The following is an 18,638-nucleotide window of genomic DNA, read 5'->3' as shown; positions in this document are numbered from 1 at the left end:
AGAGAGAGAGATTGAAACATCAATGATGGCCGAGGCCGGTTTGGTTCAGTGGATAGAGCGTCGGCCTGCGGACTGAAGGGTCCCAGGTTCGATTCCGGTCAAGGGCATGTGCCCTCGTTGTGGGCATATCCCCAGTGGGAGATGTGCAGGAGGCAGCTGATCAAGGTTTCTCTCTCATCGATGTTTCTGGCTCTCTATCTCTCTCCCTTTCTCTCTGTAAAAAATCAATAAAATATATTAAAAAAAAAAAAAAGAAACATCAATGATGAGAGAGAATCATTGATTAGCTGCCTCCTGCACGCCCCCTACTGGGGCCCTTGACCAGAATCCATCCCAGGACCCTTCACTCCGTAGGCTGACGATTTATCCACTGAGCCAAACCGGTCAGGGCATGTTTAGGGTTCTTGGAGGTTACTTGTAAATAGACCCAATAAGGGCACAAAATAAAAATATGAGGACTGTGGTCACTGCTGTACTTATGCTGAGGCTGAGGAGAATCAGTGTTTGGAGTTGGAGGAGAAGGGCTGGAATATCTACACATCGACTTAAGTTGCTCAAAATCTGAAACCATTTCTTGCCCATCCTCTCTACCTTCTCAGTGCTGTCACTTTTCAAGAGGCCACTGATTAGAAGATTGAGGTTACATGTGTTTGGTGTTGTAGGAGGAACTGACCTTCAAGGACGTGGCTGTGGTCTTCACCGAGGCGGAGCTGGGGCTGCTGGACACTGGCCAGAGGAAGCTGTACCAAGACGTGATGCTGGAGAACTTCTGGAACCTGGTCTCAGTGGGTGAGGACAGGTGCCCTATGTACTCAGTATCAGCTCCCAGGATTGGCTTGTGTCCTCAGGCATTCAGGGCACTGTGGATCTTAAAACAGTTGCTTACAGACTTTTGTGGACCCGACTTTTGTACCAACACTTTTTAATGCAATAAAATAAGGGGGAAATATCAGTTTGTTAGGAAGAACAGAATACTTTGCAGCAAAAACACTGGCCAGTTGCATGAGTGATCTAAAAACCATGGGAGGAGCTTTAATAAAAATAGGCATTGGTTAGCAAGTGGGTTTTATAAATACATTTCCTGCATATTTCTCTGGGTCATGAGATACTGGCATTTCTTAAAATAGGTCATTTTTTTAAAAAAAATGTTTGAAAAACACTTATTTGACTAATTGAGTATGCAGTAGGAATCTTAAATTTCTAATAAATTATACCTTTAGTGTGTTCATTTAAAATACTAGAGGCCTGGTGCACAAAATTTGTGCACCGGTAGGGTCCCTAGACATGGCCAGCAGGGGCCCTCCTTCATTCTGCACCACCCCCTGGTGAGAGAATCATTGATCAGTGCTTTGTGCACATCCCACACTGGGGATCAAGTCCACAACTCTGGCATGTGCCCTGACAGGGAATCAAACCATGACCTCCTGGTGCATAGGTTGACACTCAACTACTGAGCCACACAGGCTGAGCCAAGTCACATCTGTATATATAAAAGGCTAAAGTGCAAAGTGTCCCCTCAGGAGTTCGATCGCTTGCTATGACGTGCGCTGACCACCCAAAGTTTTCCCAAACTCTGATTTCAAAGAGACAGTCTAAAAGCTTCAGAAGGAAGTAGGGATAGGTTCTCTTGCTTTCTTTTTACTTCAAGGAATTTTGCCACCTTTGATTTTCTCATTAGCATCATGCTTGGTGTATGCACCCTTGTGTCTTTTAATTTGACCAAAAGTGAAACTTTTTGGTGGGATTCATTATTCATTCAACATTCATTTTCTGCGTACTTACTATACTCTAGGCATGGTTCTGTGCAGTAGTTATGTGCTCTAGGAAATGTGTTCACTGTAAAAGTTAATGTGTGTTCAGTGTATAAGGTATAAAATGCATGCCTCTTTGATGCTGTGTTGTCATGGGGAAGACAGTTAAACAACAGTTGACTTACTGTGTCTTATGGTTTGGCTCAATAGATAGAGCGTCGACCTGTAAACTAAAGGATCCCGGGTTCAATTCCAGTCAAGGGCACCTGCCCAGGTTGCGGGCTCCATTCCCACTGTGGAGCGTGCAGGAGGCAGCCATCAATGATTCTCTCTCATCATTGATGTTTCTATCTCTCCTTCTCCCTTCCTCTCTGAAATTAATAAAATACATCTATACTAATATTTTTATTTATTATATATATATGTATATATATATATATATATATATTTTTATTATTGATTTTTTACAGAGAGGAAGGGAGAGGGATAAAGAGTCAGAAACATCGATCAGCTGCCTCCTGCACATCTACTGGGGATGTGCCCGCAACCAAGGTACATGACCTTGACCAGAATTGAACCCGGAACTTTCAGTCCGCAGGCCGATGCTCTATTCACTGAGCCAAACCGGTTTCGGCCATCTATACTAATAATAGCCTAGGGCTGTCATGACCTAAATGACCAGACAGACAACTGGTCACCAGGAAGTCCATGGAGCACCTCTTGGTCCCTCCCCCACAGCCCACAGGCTCCTATCACAGCAAGGCTGGAGGCAGGTGGGGTGGCAGGCTGTGGGTGGGCGAGGCAGGCGTGGCGGCTGCGGATCAGGACCAGAGAGAGCACCGGAGAGAGAATCAGGGCCTGATCAGCAGCCTCCGCGGCTGCTGTTGAGGCCCAAAGAGGGAGGGAGACAGGGCCTGATCCACAGCCGCAGCAAAAGCTGTGGATCAGGCCCAGAGATAGGCGTGGAGAGAAAGGCAGGGCCTGATCCACAGCTGCTGAGGGGTTAGGGGCAGTCAGGCTGGCAGGGGAGGGCAGTTGGGAGCGACCAGGCTGGCAGGGGAGGGCAGTTATGGGCAAGGTCAGGCCGGCAGGGGAGAGCAGTTAGAGGTGATCAGGCTGGCAGGGGAGAGCAGTTAGGGGCGACCAGGTGGGCAGGGAGAGTATTTGGGAGCAATCAGGCCTGCAGGGGAGCAGTTAGGGACAATCAGGCAGGCAGGCAGAGGCAGTTAGGGGTGATCAGGCAGGCAGGCAGGCAGGTGAGTAGTTAGGAGCCAGTGGTCCCAGATTCGAGAGGGATGTCTGACTGCTCTTTTAGGCCTGATCCCTGTGGGTTCCCGATTGGAGAGGGTGCAGGCTGGGCTGAGGGAACCCCCCCATGCATGAATTTCGTGCACTGGACCTCTAATATATATATATTATACACACACACACACACACACACACATATATATATATATATATATATATATATATATATATATATATATATATATATGTATATATACTGTGTAGAACATCAGTAAAGAGCTTGGAAGTTGCCGGAGGTGAATTGAGTCAGGACAATATTTATTATTTTACACTGGGTGGTAAAGAGCCTTGTCGGTGGGCTGACGTTGAGTAGAGACCTAAAAGACATGAGCCAGCCATCCATGTGTCTGTCTGGAAAGAGGTTCTGGCAGGAACTAACTTGTTCTGGGTTGGCTTTCTGACTTCATGCTGTGACCTCACCTTTTCCTTCTCCCAGATTCTATCTGTTGTAAGATTACATTCCACTTTTTCACTTATTTTTCTAATAATCTGGATTAGTGTCAGGTTTTAGAACTATGTATGTTATCTGTTCAACTTGATTTCCCTTTTGTCATCCTCATGAAGGAAACTTGCCAGTAGGAGCTAACATTTGACTGTCTGCTTTACACTGTGTTTTAGCCTGTATGTGATAAAATACTCCCAAATCTGCAAGTCATTCTAACCATTTCAGTCACCTCAGCATTGAAGTAACTTTCCAATAAAATGATCCAAGGCAGAGTTATATAGAGGTTATTTATCATATGTCTACTGGAGCAACAGAGGAGGCTTTCAACTGACTATTCCTACAGGAAGGGGAGTGAATTTTTCCTTTATAAAATTGTTTTCAGAAGTATTTTAAAAAAAAAACCAAAAAACAGGTCATTTTTTAGAACAGTTTTAGATTTACAGCCAAATTGAGAGGAAAATAGAAGATATGTATTCCCTACTTTCACACGCCCACACACTCTTACATTATTGACATCCCCCACAAAATATAATTGATGACCCTACATTGACACATCATTATCACCCAGAGTCTGTACTTCACATTAGAGTTCACTCTTGGTGTTACACATTTTATTTATTTGGACAAATGTATAATTATGTATTCCACCATTATAGTATTGTATAGAGTATTTTCGGTACTCTCAAATTCTTCTGTCTTCCACCTATTTATCCCTCCCTTCCCTTGACCCCTGGAAACCACTGAAATTTTTATTGTCTCCATACTTTTGCCTTTTCCAAATTGTCTTATAGTTGGAATCATACAATATGTAGTCTTCAGATTAGCTTCTTGCACTTAGCAATATGCATTTACCTTTCCTTCCTATCCCTACATAGTTTTGTTAGATCATTTCTTTTTTAGCATTGAATAATATTTCATTGTGTGGATATACCACAGTTTATTTACCCACCTACTGAAGAACATCTTGTTTGCTTCTGAGTTTGTTTGTTTGTTTATTTATTTATTTATTTTTATTGCTTAAAGGGTATTACATATGTGTCCTCTTTTTTCCCCCCACCCTTGACAATCCCCTGGCCTCCCCTACCCCCCAGTGTCTTATGTCCATTGGTTATGCTAATATGCATGCATACAAATCCTTCGGTTGATCTCTTACCAGCGCCCCCCCCCTCCTGCCTCCCAACCCTCCCCAGACTTCCCGCTGCAGTTTGACAATCTGTTTGAGGCAGCTCTACCTCTGTATCTATTATTGTTCAAAAGTTTATAATGGTCTCTATTATCCATGAATGAGTGAGATCATGTGGTATTTTTCCTTCATTGACTGGCTTATTTCACTTAGCATAATGCTCTCCAGTTCCATCCATGCCGTTGCAAATGGTAAGAGTTCCTTCTTTTTTACAACAGCATAGTATTCCATCGTGTAGATGTACCACAGTTTTCTAATCCATTCATCTACTGATGGGCACTTAGGCTGTTTCCAGATCTTAGCTATGGTGAATTGTGCTGCTATGAACATATGGGTGCATTCCTTTCTGATTGGTGTTTCTGGTTTCTTGGGATACATTCCTAGAAGTGGGATCACAGGGTCAAATGGGAGTTCCATTTTTAGTTTTTTGAGGAAACTCCATACTGTCTTCCATAGTGGCTGCACCAGTCTGCATTCCCACCAGCAGTGCACGAGTGTTCCTTTTTCTCCACGTCCTCTCCAGCACTTGTCGTTTGTTGATTTGTTGATGATAGCCAGTCTGACAGGTGTGAGATGGTACCTCATTGTTGTTTTGATTTGCATCTCTCGGATGATTAGTGATTTTGAGCATGCTTTCATATGCCTCTTGGCTTTCTGAATGTCCTCTTTTGAAAGGTGTCTGTTTAGGTCCTTTGCCCATTTTTTGATTGGATTGTTTATCTTCCTTTTGTTAAGTTGTATGAGTTCCCTATAAATTTTGGAGATTAGGCCCTTATCAGATATGACATTGGCAAATATGTTTTCCCACGCAGTGGGTTTTCTTGTTATTTTGTTGATGGTTTCTTTTGCTGTGCAGAAGCTTTTTATTTTGATGTAGTGCCATTTGTTCATTTTCTCTTTAGTTTCAAGTGCCCTAGGAGCTGTATTAGTGAAGAAATTGCTTCGGTATATGTCTGAGATTTTGTTGCCTTTGGATTCTTCTAGAATTTTTATGGTTTCCCATCATACATTTAAGTCCTTTATCCATTTTTAGTTTATTTTTGTGTATGGTGTAAGTTGGTGGTCTAGTTTCACTTTTTTTTTTTTGCATGTATCAGTCCAATTTTCCCAACACCATTTATTGAAGAGACTGTCTTGACTCCATTGTATGTTCTTGCCTCCTTTGTCAACTATTAATTGAGCATATTGGTTCGGGCCGATTTCTGGGCTCTCTATTCTATTCCATTGATCTATATGCCTGTTCTTGTGCCAGTACCAGGCAGTTTTGAGAACAGTGGCTTTGTAATACAGCTTGATATCTGGTATTGAGATCCCACCTACTTTGTTCTTTCTCAGTATCGCTGCAGCTATTTGGGGTCTTTTTTTATTCCAGATGAATTCTGGAGAGTTCGTTCTAGATCTGTGAAGTATGCTGTTGGTATTTTAATGGGAAGTGCGTTGAATTTATAGATTGCTTTGGGTAGTGTGGACATTTTAATGATGTTGATTCTACCAATCCAAGAACATGGTATGTTCTTCCATCTGTTTATGTCTTCCTCTATCTTTTTTTTCAATGTCCTGTAGTTTTCTGAGTAGAGGTCTTTTACCTCTTTAGTTAAGTTTATTCTTAGGTAGCTTAATTTTTTTGGTGTGATGGTAAATGGGATTGTTTTTATAATCTCTCTTTCTGAAAGTTCACTATTGGTGTATAGAAATGCCTCGGATTTCTTGGGGTTAATTTTGTATCCTGCTACATTGCCAAATTCATGTATTAAGTCTAGTAGTTTTTTGATGGTTTCTCTAGGGTTTTGTATGTATAATATCATGTCGTCTGCAAATAAGGACAGTTTTACTTCCTCTTTTCCAATTTGGATGCCTTTTATTTCTTCTTCTTGTATAATTGCAATGGCTAATACTTCCAGTACTATGTCGAATAGGAGTGGTGAGAGTGGGCATCCCTGTCTTGTTCCTGTTCTTAGGGGAAATGGTGTTAGTTTTTGTCCATTGAGTATGATGGTGGCTGTGGGCCTGTCATATATGCTTTTATTATGTTCAGGTATGATCCTTCTACTCCTGCCTTGCTGAGAGTTTTTATCAAAAATGGGTGTTGAATTTTGTCAAATGCTTTTTCTGCATCAACTGATATAACCATGTGGTTTTTTTCTTTCAATTTGTTTATGTGATGTATCACGTTTATTGATTTGCGGATATGGTACTATCCTTGCATCCCTGGGATAAATTCTACTTGGTCATGGTGTATGATCTTTCTGATGTACTGCTGGATCTGATTTGCTAAGATTTTGTTGAGGATTTTGGCATCTATGTTCATGAGGGATATTGGCCTGTAATTCTCTTTCATTGTGTTGTCTTTACCTGGTTTTGGTATTAGGGTGATGCTGACTTCATAGAATGAGCTTGCAAGTGTGCCTTCCTCTTAGATTTTTTGTAGTAGTCTGAGAAGGATAGGTTTTAGTTCTTCCTTGAATGTTTGGTAAAACTCACCTGTGAAGCCATCTGGTCCTGGGCTTTTGTTTGCTGGAAGCTTTTTGATGACTGCTTCAATTTCTTCCATAGTTATTGGCCTATTGAGATTTTTAGATTCTTCCTGATTGAGTTTTGGAATGTTGTATTTTTCTAGGAATTTGTCCATTTCCTCCAGGTTGTCTAGTTTGTTGGAGTAGAGCTGTCCATAGTATTTTTTAACAATCATTTGTATTTCTGTGGGGTCTGTTGTTATTTCGCCTCTATCGTTTCTGATTTTGTTTATTTGGGTCCTCTCTCTTTGCTTCTTGGTGAGCCTGGCTAGAGGTTTGTCAATCTTGTTTATCCTGTCAAAGAAGCAGCTCTTGGTTTCATTGATTTTCTGTATTGTTTTTTTGGTCTCTATGGCATTTATTTCTGCTCTAATCTTTATTATCTCCTTCCTTCTGCTCACTCTGGGGTTTTCTTGTTGCTCTCTTTCTAATTCTTTGAGTTGTAGAGTTAGATGATTTACTCCCATTTTTTCTTGTTTTTTGAGATAGGCCTGTAGAGCTATAAACTTCCCTCTCAGGACTGCTTTCATTGCGTCCCATTGGTTTTGGATTGTTGTGTTTTCATTGTCATTAGTTTCCAGGATGTTTTTAATTTCTTCTTTGATGTCATTGGTAACCCAATCAATATTTAATAACATGTTATTCAGCTTCCAAGTGTTTGAGTATTTTGGGTTATTTTTATTGTAGTTTTTTCTAATATTATGCCATCGTGGTCTGAGAAGATGCTTGGTATGATTTCAGTCTTCTTGAATTTGGGGAGACTTTGTTTGTGACCCAATATGTGGTCTATTTTTGAATCTGTCCCATGAGCACTTGAGTAGAATGTATATTCCGTGGCTTTGGGTTGAAGTGTTCTGAAGATGTCAATTAAGTCCATCTGATCTAGTGAGTCATTTAGGATTGCTGTTTCTTTGCTGATTGTTTGTCTAGAGCAGCCGTGGGCAAACTACGGCCCGCGGGCCGGATCCGGCCCGTTTGAAATGAATAAAACTAAAAAAAAAAAAAAAAAAAAGACCGTACCCTCTATGTAATGATGTTTACTTTGAATTTATATTAGTTCACACAAACACTCCATCCATGCTTTTGTTCCGGCCCTCCGGTCCAGTTTAAGAATTTATTGTGGTCCTTGAGTCAAAAAGTTTGCCCACCCCTGGTCTAGAGGATTTATCCAGTGATGTCAATGGTATATTAAAGTCCCCTACTATGATTGTATTGTAGTTGATCTCTCCTTTGATATCTTCCAGGAGTTGTTTTATGTATTTGGGTGCTCCTGCATTGGCTGCATATATGTTTACCAGGGTTATATCTTCTTGTTGTATTGATCCCTTTAGTATTATGAAGTGGCCTTCCTTATCTCTTGTTATGGCCTTCACTTTGAGGTCTGTTTTGTTCGATATAAGTATTGCTACCCCAACTTTCTTTTCCTTTCCATTTGCCTGAAAGATATTTTTCCATCCCTTCACTTTCAGTCTGTGTGAGTCCCTTCTAATGAGGTGGGTCTTTTGTAGACAGTAAATGTATGGGTCATGTTTTTTTATCCATGCAGCCACTTGATGTCTTTTGGTTGGAGCATTTAGTCCATTTACGTTTAAAGTTATTATTGAAAGGTACTTGTTTGTAGCCATTTCTTTTTTGGTGTGGCTGTTTTCTTTCTGATCTTTTTATTTCTTGTTTTTAAACCAGTCCCTTTAGCATTTCTTGCATTGCGGGCTTGGTGGTGATAAACTCCCTTAGCCTTTTTGTCTGTGAAGCTTCTTATTTCCCCTTCAATTTTGAATGATAGCCTTGCTGGATAGAGTATTCTTGGATTCAGTCCTTTGCTTTGCATCACTTTGTAAATTTCCGTCCATTTTTTTCTGGCCTGATGTGTTTCTGTTGAGAAATCATTTGATAATCTAATGGGAGATCCCTTGTATGTAACTTTCCGTCTCTCTCTTGCAGCCTGTAAAATTCTCTCTTTGTCCTGAACATTTGCCATGGTAATTATGATGTGTCTTGGTGTTGGTCTTTTCGGGTTCACCTTGTTTGGGACTCTCTGTGCTTGTGTGACTTTTTTCTTCCCCACCTCAGGGAAGTTTTCTGATATTATTTCTTCGAATAGGTTTTCTAATCCTTGTTCTTCTTTCTGTTCTGGCACCCCTATTATTCATATGTTGTTTCGTTTCATGTTGTCCCAAAGCTCCCTTAGGCTCTCCTCCTGTCTTTTAATTTTTTTCTCCAATTGCAGTACAGTTTGGGTGTGTTTTGCTTCCTTGTCTTCTAATTCACTAATTTGATCCTCCACTTCTCCTAGTCTACTGTTGATACTTTCAATGGTGTTTTTTTATTGCAGCTATATCACTCTTCATTTCTTCTTGGTTCTTACATAATTTATTGATTTTTTTTCATTTGTTTCTTCTTGCTTCTTGCATAAGTTATTGATTTTTTCATCTTCTTCCTTCTTGCATAAGTTGTTGATTTTTTTCCTCCATCTGGTTTATGCACTCTATGACCCTTATTCTGAATTCTTTTTCTGTCATGTTGCATGCCTCTGTATCACTTAGCTGCTTTTCTGGCGAGTCCTCGTTTTCTTTTCTTTCCTTTGGGGGTTTCTTTGTCTACCCATGTTTGATCTCACTGACATATCTAGACGTTGAGTCGTTCAGTGGCTGCTCCCTGGGTGGCAGTGGCTCCTTGGGCTGTGGTTGCTCCTTGGGCGGTTGCGGTAGCAGCTGCTCCTCAGTTGGCAGCAGCTCCTCTGGTGGGTGCTGTTCACAGCTGTGGTGGCTCTTCTGGCTGGTGGAGGGAGGGTTCACGTACAGCTGCTGTTCCTCAGACAGAGGGTGTGGTGCTCAGGAGGCTCCTGTTGCTTGGATCTGTTGCGTTGATTTAAAGGCACAAAATACAACACAACAAGGCACCACGTACCAGGCACTGAACACAAATATATTCACATTATTAATAACCCCAAATAAAGGTGACCACTCGAATTAAGAGAATTAGGGGATAAGGAAGAAAGAAGAGAAAGAAGAAAAGAAAAGTAGGGGGGAAAAAAGGAGTGCAAAAATGAAATTGGGGAAAAGGAGGTGGGGAAAAATAGAGCGAAAAGAGAGAATGAAGTAGAAGAGGGGAAGAGACTATTTATATGAGGAGAAAACTCCGATAGAACCGCCACTAATCCTAACAAATTCCATCAACAGCTCCCTGGAGATGAATGCAAACTAGAAACAATCAATAATATCAAGAGATGCAAGGGAAAATAGAAGCACAGAAATAACCGGGGGGGGGGGGGGGGGGCGAGGGGAAAGGGAGGGAAAAAACCTGCAGAAAAAAATAAAAATAAAAAGCAAAACAACCTCACAACTAGTCCTAAAACACACACACACAGAAAAAAAAAGAAAGAAAGAAAACAACAATAACAATATACTCAACAATCAAGCAAACAGCAACAAAACAATAGAAAGATGAAGAGAAAAAAAATTTTGCATAGTGAAGAAAGATAAGGGATATGTGTGTAAGGATTTAGAGCAGTGGATTGGAAATAGGATATATAAGTAGGGAAAAATTTTGACAGGAGGTAAACAGAAGGAATAGGGAAAATCCAAAGCAGGAATAGGGCAAGAGAAACAGGACAATAAAGGGGGAAAAGTGAGGGAGAGGGTTTTAGCATAGAGGTAAAATTGAGGTAGGGAAAATTGATGCTAAAGGAACGATGAAAATAGAATGGAGAACACTAAACCCAAAATAAAGAGAAAATAAAATGGCACTTTAAAAAAAATGGTAAAATGGTAGCAGTAATAATACTGGTTAAAAATAAAAATGTAGCAATTAAAAGGGTAAAATCAGGTGATGGAAAAAGAAGAAGAAAAAAGATTGCTTTCTTAGTTGAAAGGTGAAAAAAGAAAAAAAAAATTTGCAGTAGTGAAGGTCCTTCGGTTCTTCTACTCGTCAGTCTGGCTCGCCTTAGTCCTGCCAGGTATTCAGAAGAGTGTTGAATTTCCCAGTGATACACTCTTCCTCCGTGTTGTAAACCACAGTCCTGATTTTAAAGCAGGCTGTATTTGTGTCCCAGGCTGCCTTAATTTGTATTTAGCTAAGAGTCAGTCTGTGGCTCAGCCTCTGGGTGGCTATGTTTTGGGGTTGGCCTCTGAGGCTATACGGCTTCTCTATCCAGTAGCAAGGGTTTATTTTCTTCATTGCACTTAAAACTGGTTTGGGGAGGTCAACTGTCCGGAGCTGGTTCTTTAATCGTTACCCTGCTCTGTGTTGTTGCTGGGATTGAAAATCCCTCTATAGGCCAGACCCTGTTAACTCCTAGGGACTAATCAGATTATTTTAATCCTTCATCTCGTTCAGGGTGGAATCTGGGTGTGGCTGTGCTCCTCGCCTGGGGGCTAGGGGTGTCTCAGCACTCAATTCGCTGCCACCTCTCCCGGCCCCCCCTCTCTCCTCAGCCTCTACCCAGATTCCACTCATCCGCACCTTCTCCCTCTCTTCAGCACAGGTGAGTGTTTGTATCCAAAATGTCTTATGAACAGGGTTCAGTGAAAACAAACAAACGCCGGCCGCGGAAACGGGGAAGGCTGCGTTTCTGTAAGCTCTTCTCTTACCGGCAGTGCATGGTCTGGTCAGCTCTTCAGGCTGCCCCCTTTAGGCTCAGTCCTCCGTGATCACAGAACCCAGATCTCAAATCCCCCGGCGCCAGGAATCCGGCGGATCTCCTTTCCCCAGTCAGGGGCTGTGCCTGTCCCAAGGGGCGCAGCTGTCTGCCACGTGGTCTCCCTCTGACCCTCTGGGCTCAGAAGTCTGGCAAACTTTCCTTCCCATATCCCTGGGTTTTTTTTACCTTTCCAGGGGAGTTCTGCCCTTCCCAGCTGCATACTGTCTCACCAGCTGAGTAATTTTGCTACTTCGGGGTGGGTGTTATTAGTTTCAGCTGCTTGGTCCATTTGCTCCGGGACACAACCTGGGATACGTCTGCCTATATCGCTGCTATCTTGTCTTCCTAAAAAACTGCTTCTGAATTTTGTTGTTATGAATTAAGCTGCTATAAACATCTGTGCACAGATGTTTGTGTGGACTTAAGTTTTCAACTCCAATTAGTAAATACCAAGGAGTGTAACTCTGGATGGTATGATAAAAGCATGTTTAGTTTTGTCTTCCAAAGTGGCTGGACATTTGTCATTTCTACCAGCAATAAATAAGAGGTCCTGTTGCTTCACATCTTCACCAGCATTTGGTGGTGTCAGTATACTAGATTTTGGCCATTCTAATATGTGTCTGGTGGTATCTCATTGTTGTTTGAATTTCCATTTCCCTGATTGCATAAGATGTGGAATATCTTTTTTTTATTATTATTAATTTCAGTGAGGAAAGGAGAGGGAGCAAGAATTAGAAGGATCAATGATGACAGAGATTTACTGATGGGTTGCCTCTTGCACGCCCCCCACCCCCGCTGGGGATCAAGCCTGCAGCCTGGGCATGTGCCCTGATCAAAAATTGAACCTTGACCTCCTGGTTCATAGGTCGATGCTCAACCACTGAGCCATGCCAGCTGGGCTGGAATATATTTTTATATGCTTAATTGCCATCTATATATCTTCTTAGGTAAAGTGTATGTTAAAGCTTTTGACCCATTTATTCTTTTTTTCTTATTGTTGAGTCTTAAGTCTACCAGACCTGAGGCCCTGAACCTAACTGTCCCCTATACCTGGGCTCCTGAGCATTAAAGAGAAAAAACCAACATGATATAGAAAAATGTTAGTTACATGCAAACAAGTGGTTAGAATAAGATGGAACTTGGAGACATTGTAGAAAATAGGTCTACCTTTCATCTAGAGCCAATATTCCACCTTTGTGTACCAATCCACCCAGCAGGATGAGCTTTGTTTCACACAGAGGTACTTCTTGCAAAGTGAGCACCAGATGTTGCTCTTCACCTTCTTGCATGGATTGTCTTTGAAGACACTCCAGGATTTTGCTTGTTGTACCTGGAGTGCTTTTCCACGCACACAGCACAGATATGATTAGACGATGTCCCAGGGGGAATCTCTGGAAAATGATTGCCTGGGGTCATCCGTTGAGGGCAGGGTTCCTTTTGTGGGTGGCTGTGGGCTGATGTCCTGTATCCACCAATAAGTTGCAGGCACAGTTTCTGAATAAACTGAAAAGCCAGTGAAATAAACTGGCTTTTTTGAAGCAGCTTGCTGCTTTGAAGCATACAAGATATAAGAATTATAACTGGCCCACATAAAAAATTTTATGACGACAAGACCGGTGAAGGTGGGTCATCTTGCCATTTTTGTCACAGCCACCCATATATTTATTATAGTCCTTTACCAGCTGTGGCATCTGTATTTCTTGCACACTGCCATCTTTATTTCTTCTGTTTATTACTACATTTTGGGCTGGATCGTGGTAGTTCGAAATAAATGTGATGGGCTTTCTATCCTGCCAAACTAAGCATGTTACACTTTCTTGACATAGATAGTGACTGTCACCCTTAGCAAGTTTTTTTTTACACTTTTCAGCAACTTAGGAAACTGCTTCCTGTTTTGCTGTAGGGTTCCCACAATTCCTGTGTGTAATTCTGACAGTGCATATTTAGCAAGGGTTGCAGAGTTGTAGAACCAGTCCATGACAAGCACATGAGATTTATTTTCCATTGCACATGAGGTCAGGAGACGAACAACTGTATTTCCTACTGCGCCCAAGTCTTTTATAGGCATTGGTGCAGCACCAGTGTAGATTTCTGCATTCAAAATGTAGCCAGTCTCACCTTCACAGAGAAGGAAAGACTTGATGCCCCACTTTGTGGGCTTATCCTTAATATACTGCTTGATGGCTAAGCGGTTTTTTGTCGGGATCATCCCCTCATCTAGGCTCAAGTGTTGCTTTGGCAGCTAGAAGTGAAGAAACTTGGGGAGCAGACTTTCCAAGAAAGGCCTAACTTTATATATTCTGTCTTATCAATATCTGTGTCTTCCTCAACAGTTATATGTAAAAAACTCCAAAGGGCCAAGAATCTGTCTTGAGTCATAACATTTCGAAATCCAGGAGTAAACCCAACAAAGTCAGAGCCCTCATTTGTCCAATAATCCCGATAGCTGGGCTTTATACATAAGTATTCCATACAGATCCTTAGTCCAAGAAAAGCCTTCATTTCTTCCACTGTGGCATCCTTGAAATTTTTGGCATTGTAGGAGTTGGGCTTTGCTATATGCAATTGGTGGGCCCAGAGGTTGGTTTTCTCTGTCAAATTTTGCCAGACAGTATCATCCAAAAACAAGGGAAAAAAGTCAGTCTGTTCACTCTCCTCTGTGATAGATCCAGGAATGTTCACTGGGCCTTTTCTATACTCAGTGAAATTCAGATCTGTATTTGGTGATACAAAATTCCTTGTCCAACCTTCATCACCACCTAGATCTCCCCCATCAGCTGTTTGAGGGACACGCCCCCCCTTCTCTTACTATCAATCTGGCTCTACATCTATAAGGTTCAAGATTCTCATCACTCGAGCTCTCACTGTGTCACTTGAACTGGAAACATATTCTTGATGAAATTCTGACTCCTCAGAGTCTGAATCAACCAAAGTATTGATCACCTGTTGGACTGTGATAAGCCTAGACCTACTTCACTTTCCTGTTGAAGTGCTTGGTTCATCAGCCACTTGTTTCATTGTGAATTTTCAGAATTTTTTCACGTCAAACCACAGAAAGTCAATTCAAACACATGGGGGCAGACATTTGCAATGGCTAACCATGAGGTTTGACCACGATTGGTTGGTTATTTTTAGTTTGCAACACATTTTTTTCACGTACTAGGTAAAGTACCGAAAATTAGGTACAGTGGTATAGCGGCAGATTCGGAAATTACTGAAAAATCGGTACAGCAGTCTGGTAGGGTTAAGAGAAGTACTTTTTAAACTAATTGAAAATTTTATTGAGAAAGTAATCTCCACATGTTTAGATAACTTTGTATAAACATAATGTTTTTGGAATACCAACAAGGGTAAATCTTTTAAAAAATACATTTTTAAACTGAAATTACTGGATATGGTCAAAAGTTTGTAAGAGTTGCAGAATTTCCAGGTATACTTTGAATATGTAAATATAAATACTTTAAAGTATTGGATATTAGATTATATTACATGAACCTAAAATTCAAAGTATTTGTTATTGCTTTTCCTTAAAGTTCTATTTGATTCATATTTTATTTATGTAACTTTTTTTTCTACATAACTACATGATTTACTATTCAAGAGTCTACACTAACTTGGTTATTCATTAGAAACTAGTGGCTCAGTGCACAAATTCATGCACATTAAAAGGAAATTAATTAGAAGGAATATTTTAATATCACTATTCGCCCTTTCTCTATAATAGAAGTGTCAACCAAATTCACGATTGACAATGACAGATCAAAACACATGCGTGCGATTGGCGACAAGAGCTTTATATGTATCACGCATGTGCAAGTCAACTTAGCCTTTTATATCTATAGAATAAACTTGCTTAATTAGACTTGCTTTCTGAGTTAGTTAATCTTTTTCCAGCCCAGTGAAGCACCCCAACTGAACAAAGCCTTCAGTTGTTCATTTCTCTTCATTATCTGTCTTTATAGGAGGGAAGATCCCAAGTGAGACAGAGACTGTTCCAGAAGCAGAACCTCATAAAGAGCTTTCCTGCTGGCACATCTGGCAACAGATTGCAAGTGACTTAATCAGGCATCAAGACTTCATGATAAAGAGTTCCCAGGTTCCCAAACAAGGTGATTCGCCTGGCCAATTTGGAGCAGGACTATTTATAACTTACAAAGGCCAGAAACTTTACCAGGATAATGAATGTAAAAAGTCTTTCAGTGATGCCTCCAACTTTGATCTTCATCAACAAATACATTCAGGAAAGAAGTCTCATACATGTAGTGAATGTGGAAAAAACTTCTGTTATAGTTCAGCACTCCATATTCACCAGAGAATTCACTTGGGAAAGAAACGCTATAAGTGTTATGAGTGTGGTAAGGAATTCAGTAAGAGTTCACATCTGAAAACTCATCAGAAAGTCCACATTGTAGAGAAACCATTCAAATGTGAGCAGTGTGGGAAAGGCTTCAGTCGAAGATCAGCACTTAATGTTCATTGCAGATTGCACACAGGGGAGAAACCTTTTAATTGTGAAACATGTGGAAAGGGCTTCATTCATGCTTCACATCTTCGGGTACATCAGAGAATCCACACTGGGGAGAAACCATTCAAATGTGGTATATGTGCGAAGAACTTCCGTTGTAGGTCAGCACTTAATAGCCATTGTATGGTCCACACAGGAGAGAAACCGTACAAATGTGAAGAGTGTGGGAAATGTTTCACTTGTAGTTCAAATCTTCATATCCATCAGAGGGTCCACACAGGAGAGAAGCCATACAAATGTGAGGAGTGTGGGAAGAGCTTCAGGATGAAAATCCATTATCAAGTTCATCTGGTGATCCACACAGGAGAGAAACCCTATAAATGTGACGTATGTGGGAAGGGCTTCCGTCAGAGGTCACATCTTACAACCCATCGGAAGGCCCGCTGTCTAGAGAAACCTTATAAGTGTGAAAAATGCGGCCAGGGCTTCAGTCGAAGTTCACGACTTCAGGATCACCAGCTGTTCCATACTGGGGAGAAACCATACAAATGTGAAGAATGTGGGAAACGATTCAGTCGTAGAGCAGATCTTAAAATCCATGGTAGAATCCACGAACTTGAGAAGCCCTATAATTGTAATGTGTGTGGGAAGGTCTTCATTCAGGCCTCACAACTTCTGGTCCATCAGAGAGTTCACAGTGGGGAAAAGCCATTCAAATGTGATGAGTGTGGGAAGAGCTATGGGCGGAGTTCACACCTTCGAGCCCATGAAAAAGTCCACACCGGAGAAAAGCCACACAAATGTGACACGTGTGGGAAGAGCTTTGGTCGGAGTTCGCACCTTAAATCCCATCAAAGAGTCCACACTGGAGAAAGGCCATACAAATGTGAGGAGTGTGGGAAGCGTTTTAAGTGGAGCTTGAATCTTGACACGCATCAGATTGTCCACACAACAGAGAAACCATATAAATGTGGGGAGTGTGGGAAGTGTTTCAGTCGGGCCTCGAGTCTTCAGCTTCACCAGAGTGTCCACACTGGAGAGAAACCATACAAATGTGATTTGTGTGGCAAACTCTATAGTCAGTCTTCACAGCTGAAATGTCACAGGCAAGTTCACACAGGGGAGAAACCTTACAAGTGTGAGATATGTGGTAAGAACTTCAGTTGGAAATCAAGTCTTGTAAGACATAACAAAATTCATGTGAGTTATCCATTTTACAAACATGATGAGAGTAAGAACATCAAAGAATTGTCAAAGGAAAGAAGTTCCACAAAATGATGTTTTAAAAACTCACACACAACCTGAATGCTTATCACCAGGTCTCACAGGAGAGAAAATAGTTGTTTTAGTTTAGTCAGTGTTTAAGCATGAACTGAAAACATCTCTGTTTTCAGCAGATCATGCAGCAAAGAACCTTTGTAAGTGGTGCAGTAAACACTACATTCAGAATTTTGACATTTATTAGATGTCACTTAGGAGATGGTGCTTAGAAGGAAAAGTTTGGTCTGGCCTTTAATAAAAGTTCAATGATGTGCCTCAGTCTTTCTGCAACTAGGGTTCAGGAATCTGGAGAAGGGACTGCGACATAAATGAATAGAGACTAGACATGAAATATAAATTTGGAAGTCATGGGGGAAAGCCAGGTGGAAAATTAGCTCAATTGACTAAGCTCCCCGAATCTCCAGACCTACAGCTTTTTATTAACACATTTTGCCCTTTAGCAAAGCAGGTATACATATCAAAGGTAAGGTTTGGTAAACAAAGGATTATCAGGTTAGGGGAATTGTCCTCAGCTGTTTGGCAGCAGGTAATAATATGCAGATCTTCAGCCCTGCTGAAGATGTCCATCAGCCTTCTGATGAACTTCTCTCATTTATTATGCTAGCGACTGTCCTTCGCCTCTGGCAGTGATGGGCATACCAGAATTGCTGACCAGTAAAATGTAAGCTCCACGAGGGCAGGGACTTTGCTGTCATGTCTGCACAATCTTAATGTTCACTTGTAGATGTGCTCAGTAATTGTATGTTAAAGAAACCTAAAGGAAAAAATGTACAATATATGCAATCGTATCCAGAGGAACAAACCTGGCAAATAAAATTAATTCAAGGAAATGAACATTTGTTGAAATACAAAAACACTTACTCGGTATTTCCCATCCACAATATTAACATGGTACTACCCTATTGCAAATGGCTTTTGTCTTCCCCATAGCCTCTCAAGTTGGGTTCCTATTATTTGGGGCCCTGTCTGGTTTTCTAAGGATTGTGTACAGTGTAATTGACTATCTTTTGTGGTTTTTCTCACAGTACAGACTGAAAAAGTTTTTTTTTTTTT

The 18,638-nt window shown here is 41.1% G+C and overlaps 1 protein-coding gene across 4 annotated transcripts in view; it reads left to right on the top strand.

Moving 5' to 3' along the window:
• LOC118674084 (zinc finger protein 234-like) overlaps window positions 1-18,415 on the top strand; it is a 38,160-nt gene extending 19,745 nt beyond the window's left edge. For all 4 annotated transcript variants that reach the window (XM_036345316.1, XM_036345315.1, XM_036345314.1 and 1 more), the window contains 2 exons: window positions 663-789; window positions 15,802-18,415. In XM_036345316.1, the coding sequence (XP_036201209.1) occupies window positions 663-789; window positions 15,802-17,582 (1,908 nt within the window). In that variant the 3' untranslated portion in view covers window positions 17,583-18,415. The remainder of the gene's footprint in view (window positions 1-662; window positions 790-15,801) is intronic.
• The last annotated feature ends 223 nt before the right edge of the window (window positions 18,416-18,638 follow it).

The sequence above is a fragment of the Myotis myotis genome, unplaced genomic scaffold (genome assembly GCF_014108235.1).
Source record: "Myotis myotis isolate mMyoMyo1 unplaced genomic scaffold, mMyoMyo1.p scaffold_m19_p_19, whole genome shotgun sequence".
Lineage (NCBI taxonomy): Eukaryota > Metazoa > Chordata > Mammalia > Chiroptera > Vespertilionidae > Myotis > Myotis myotis.
This window is presented reverse-complemented; position numbering and strand designations above follow the sequence as displayed.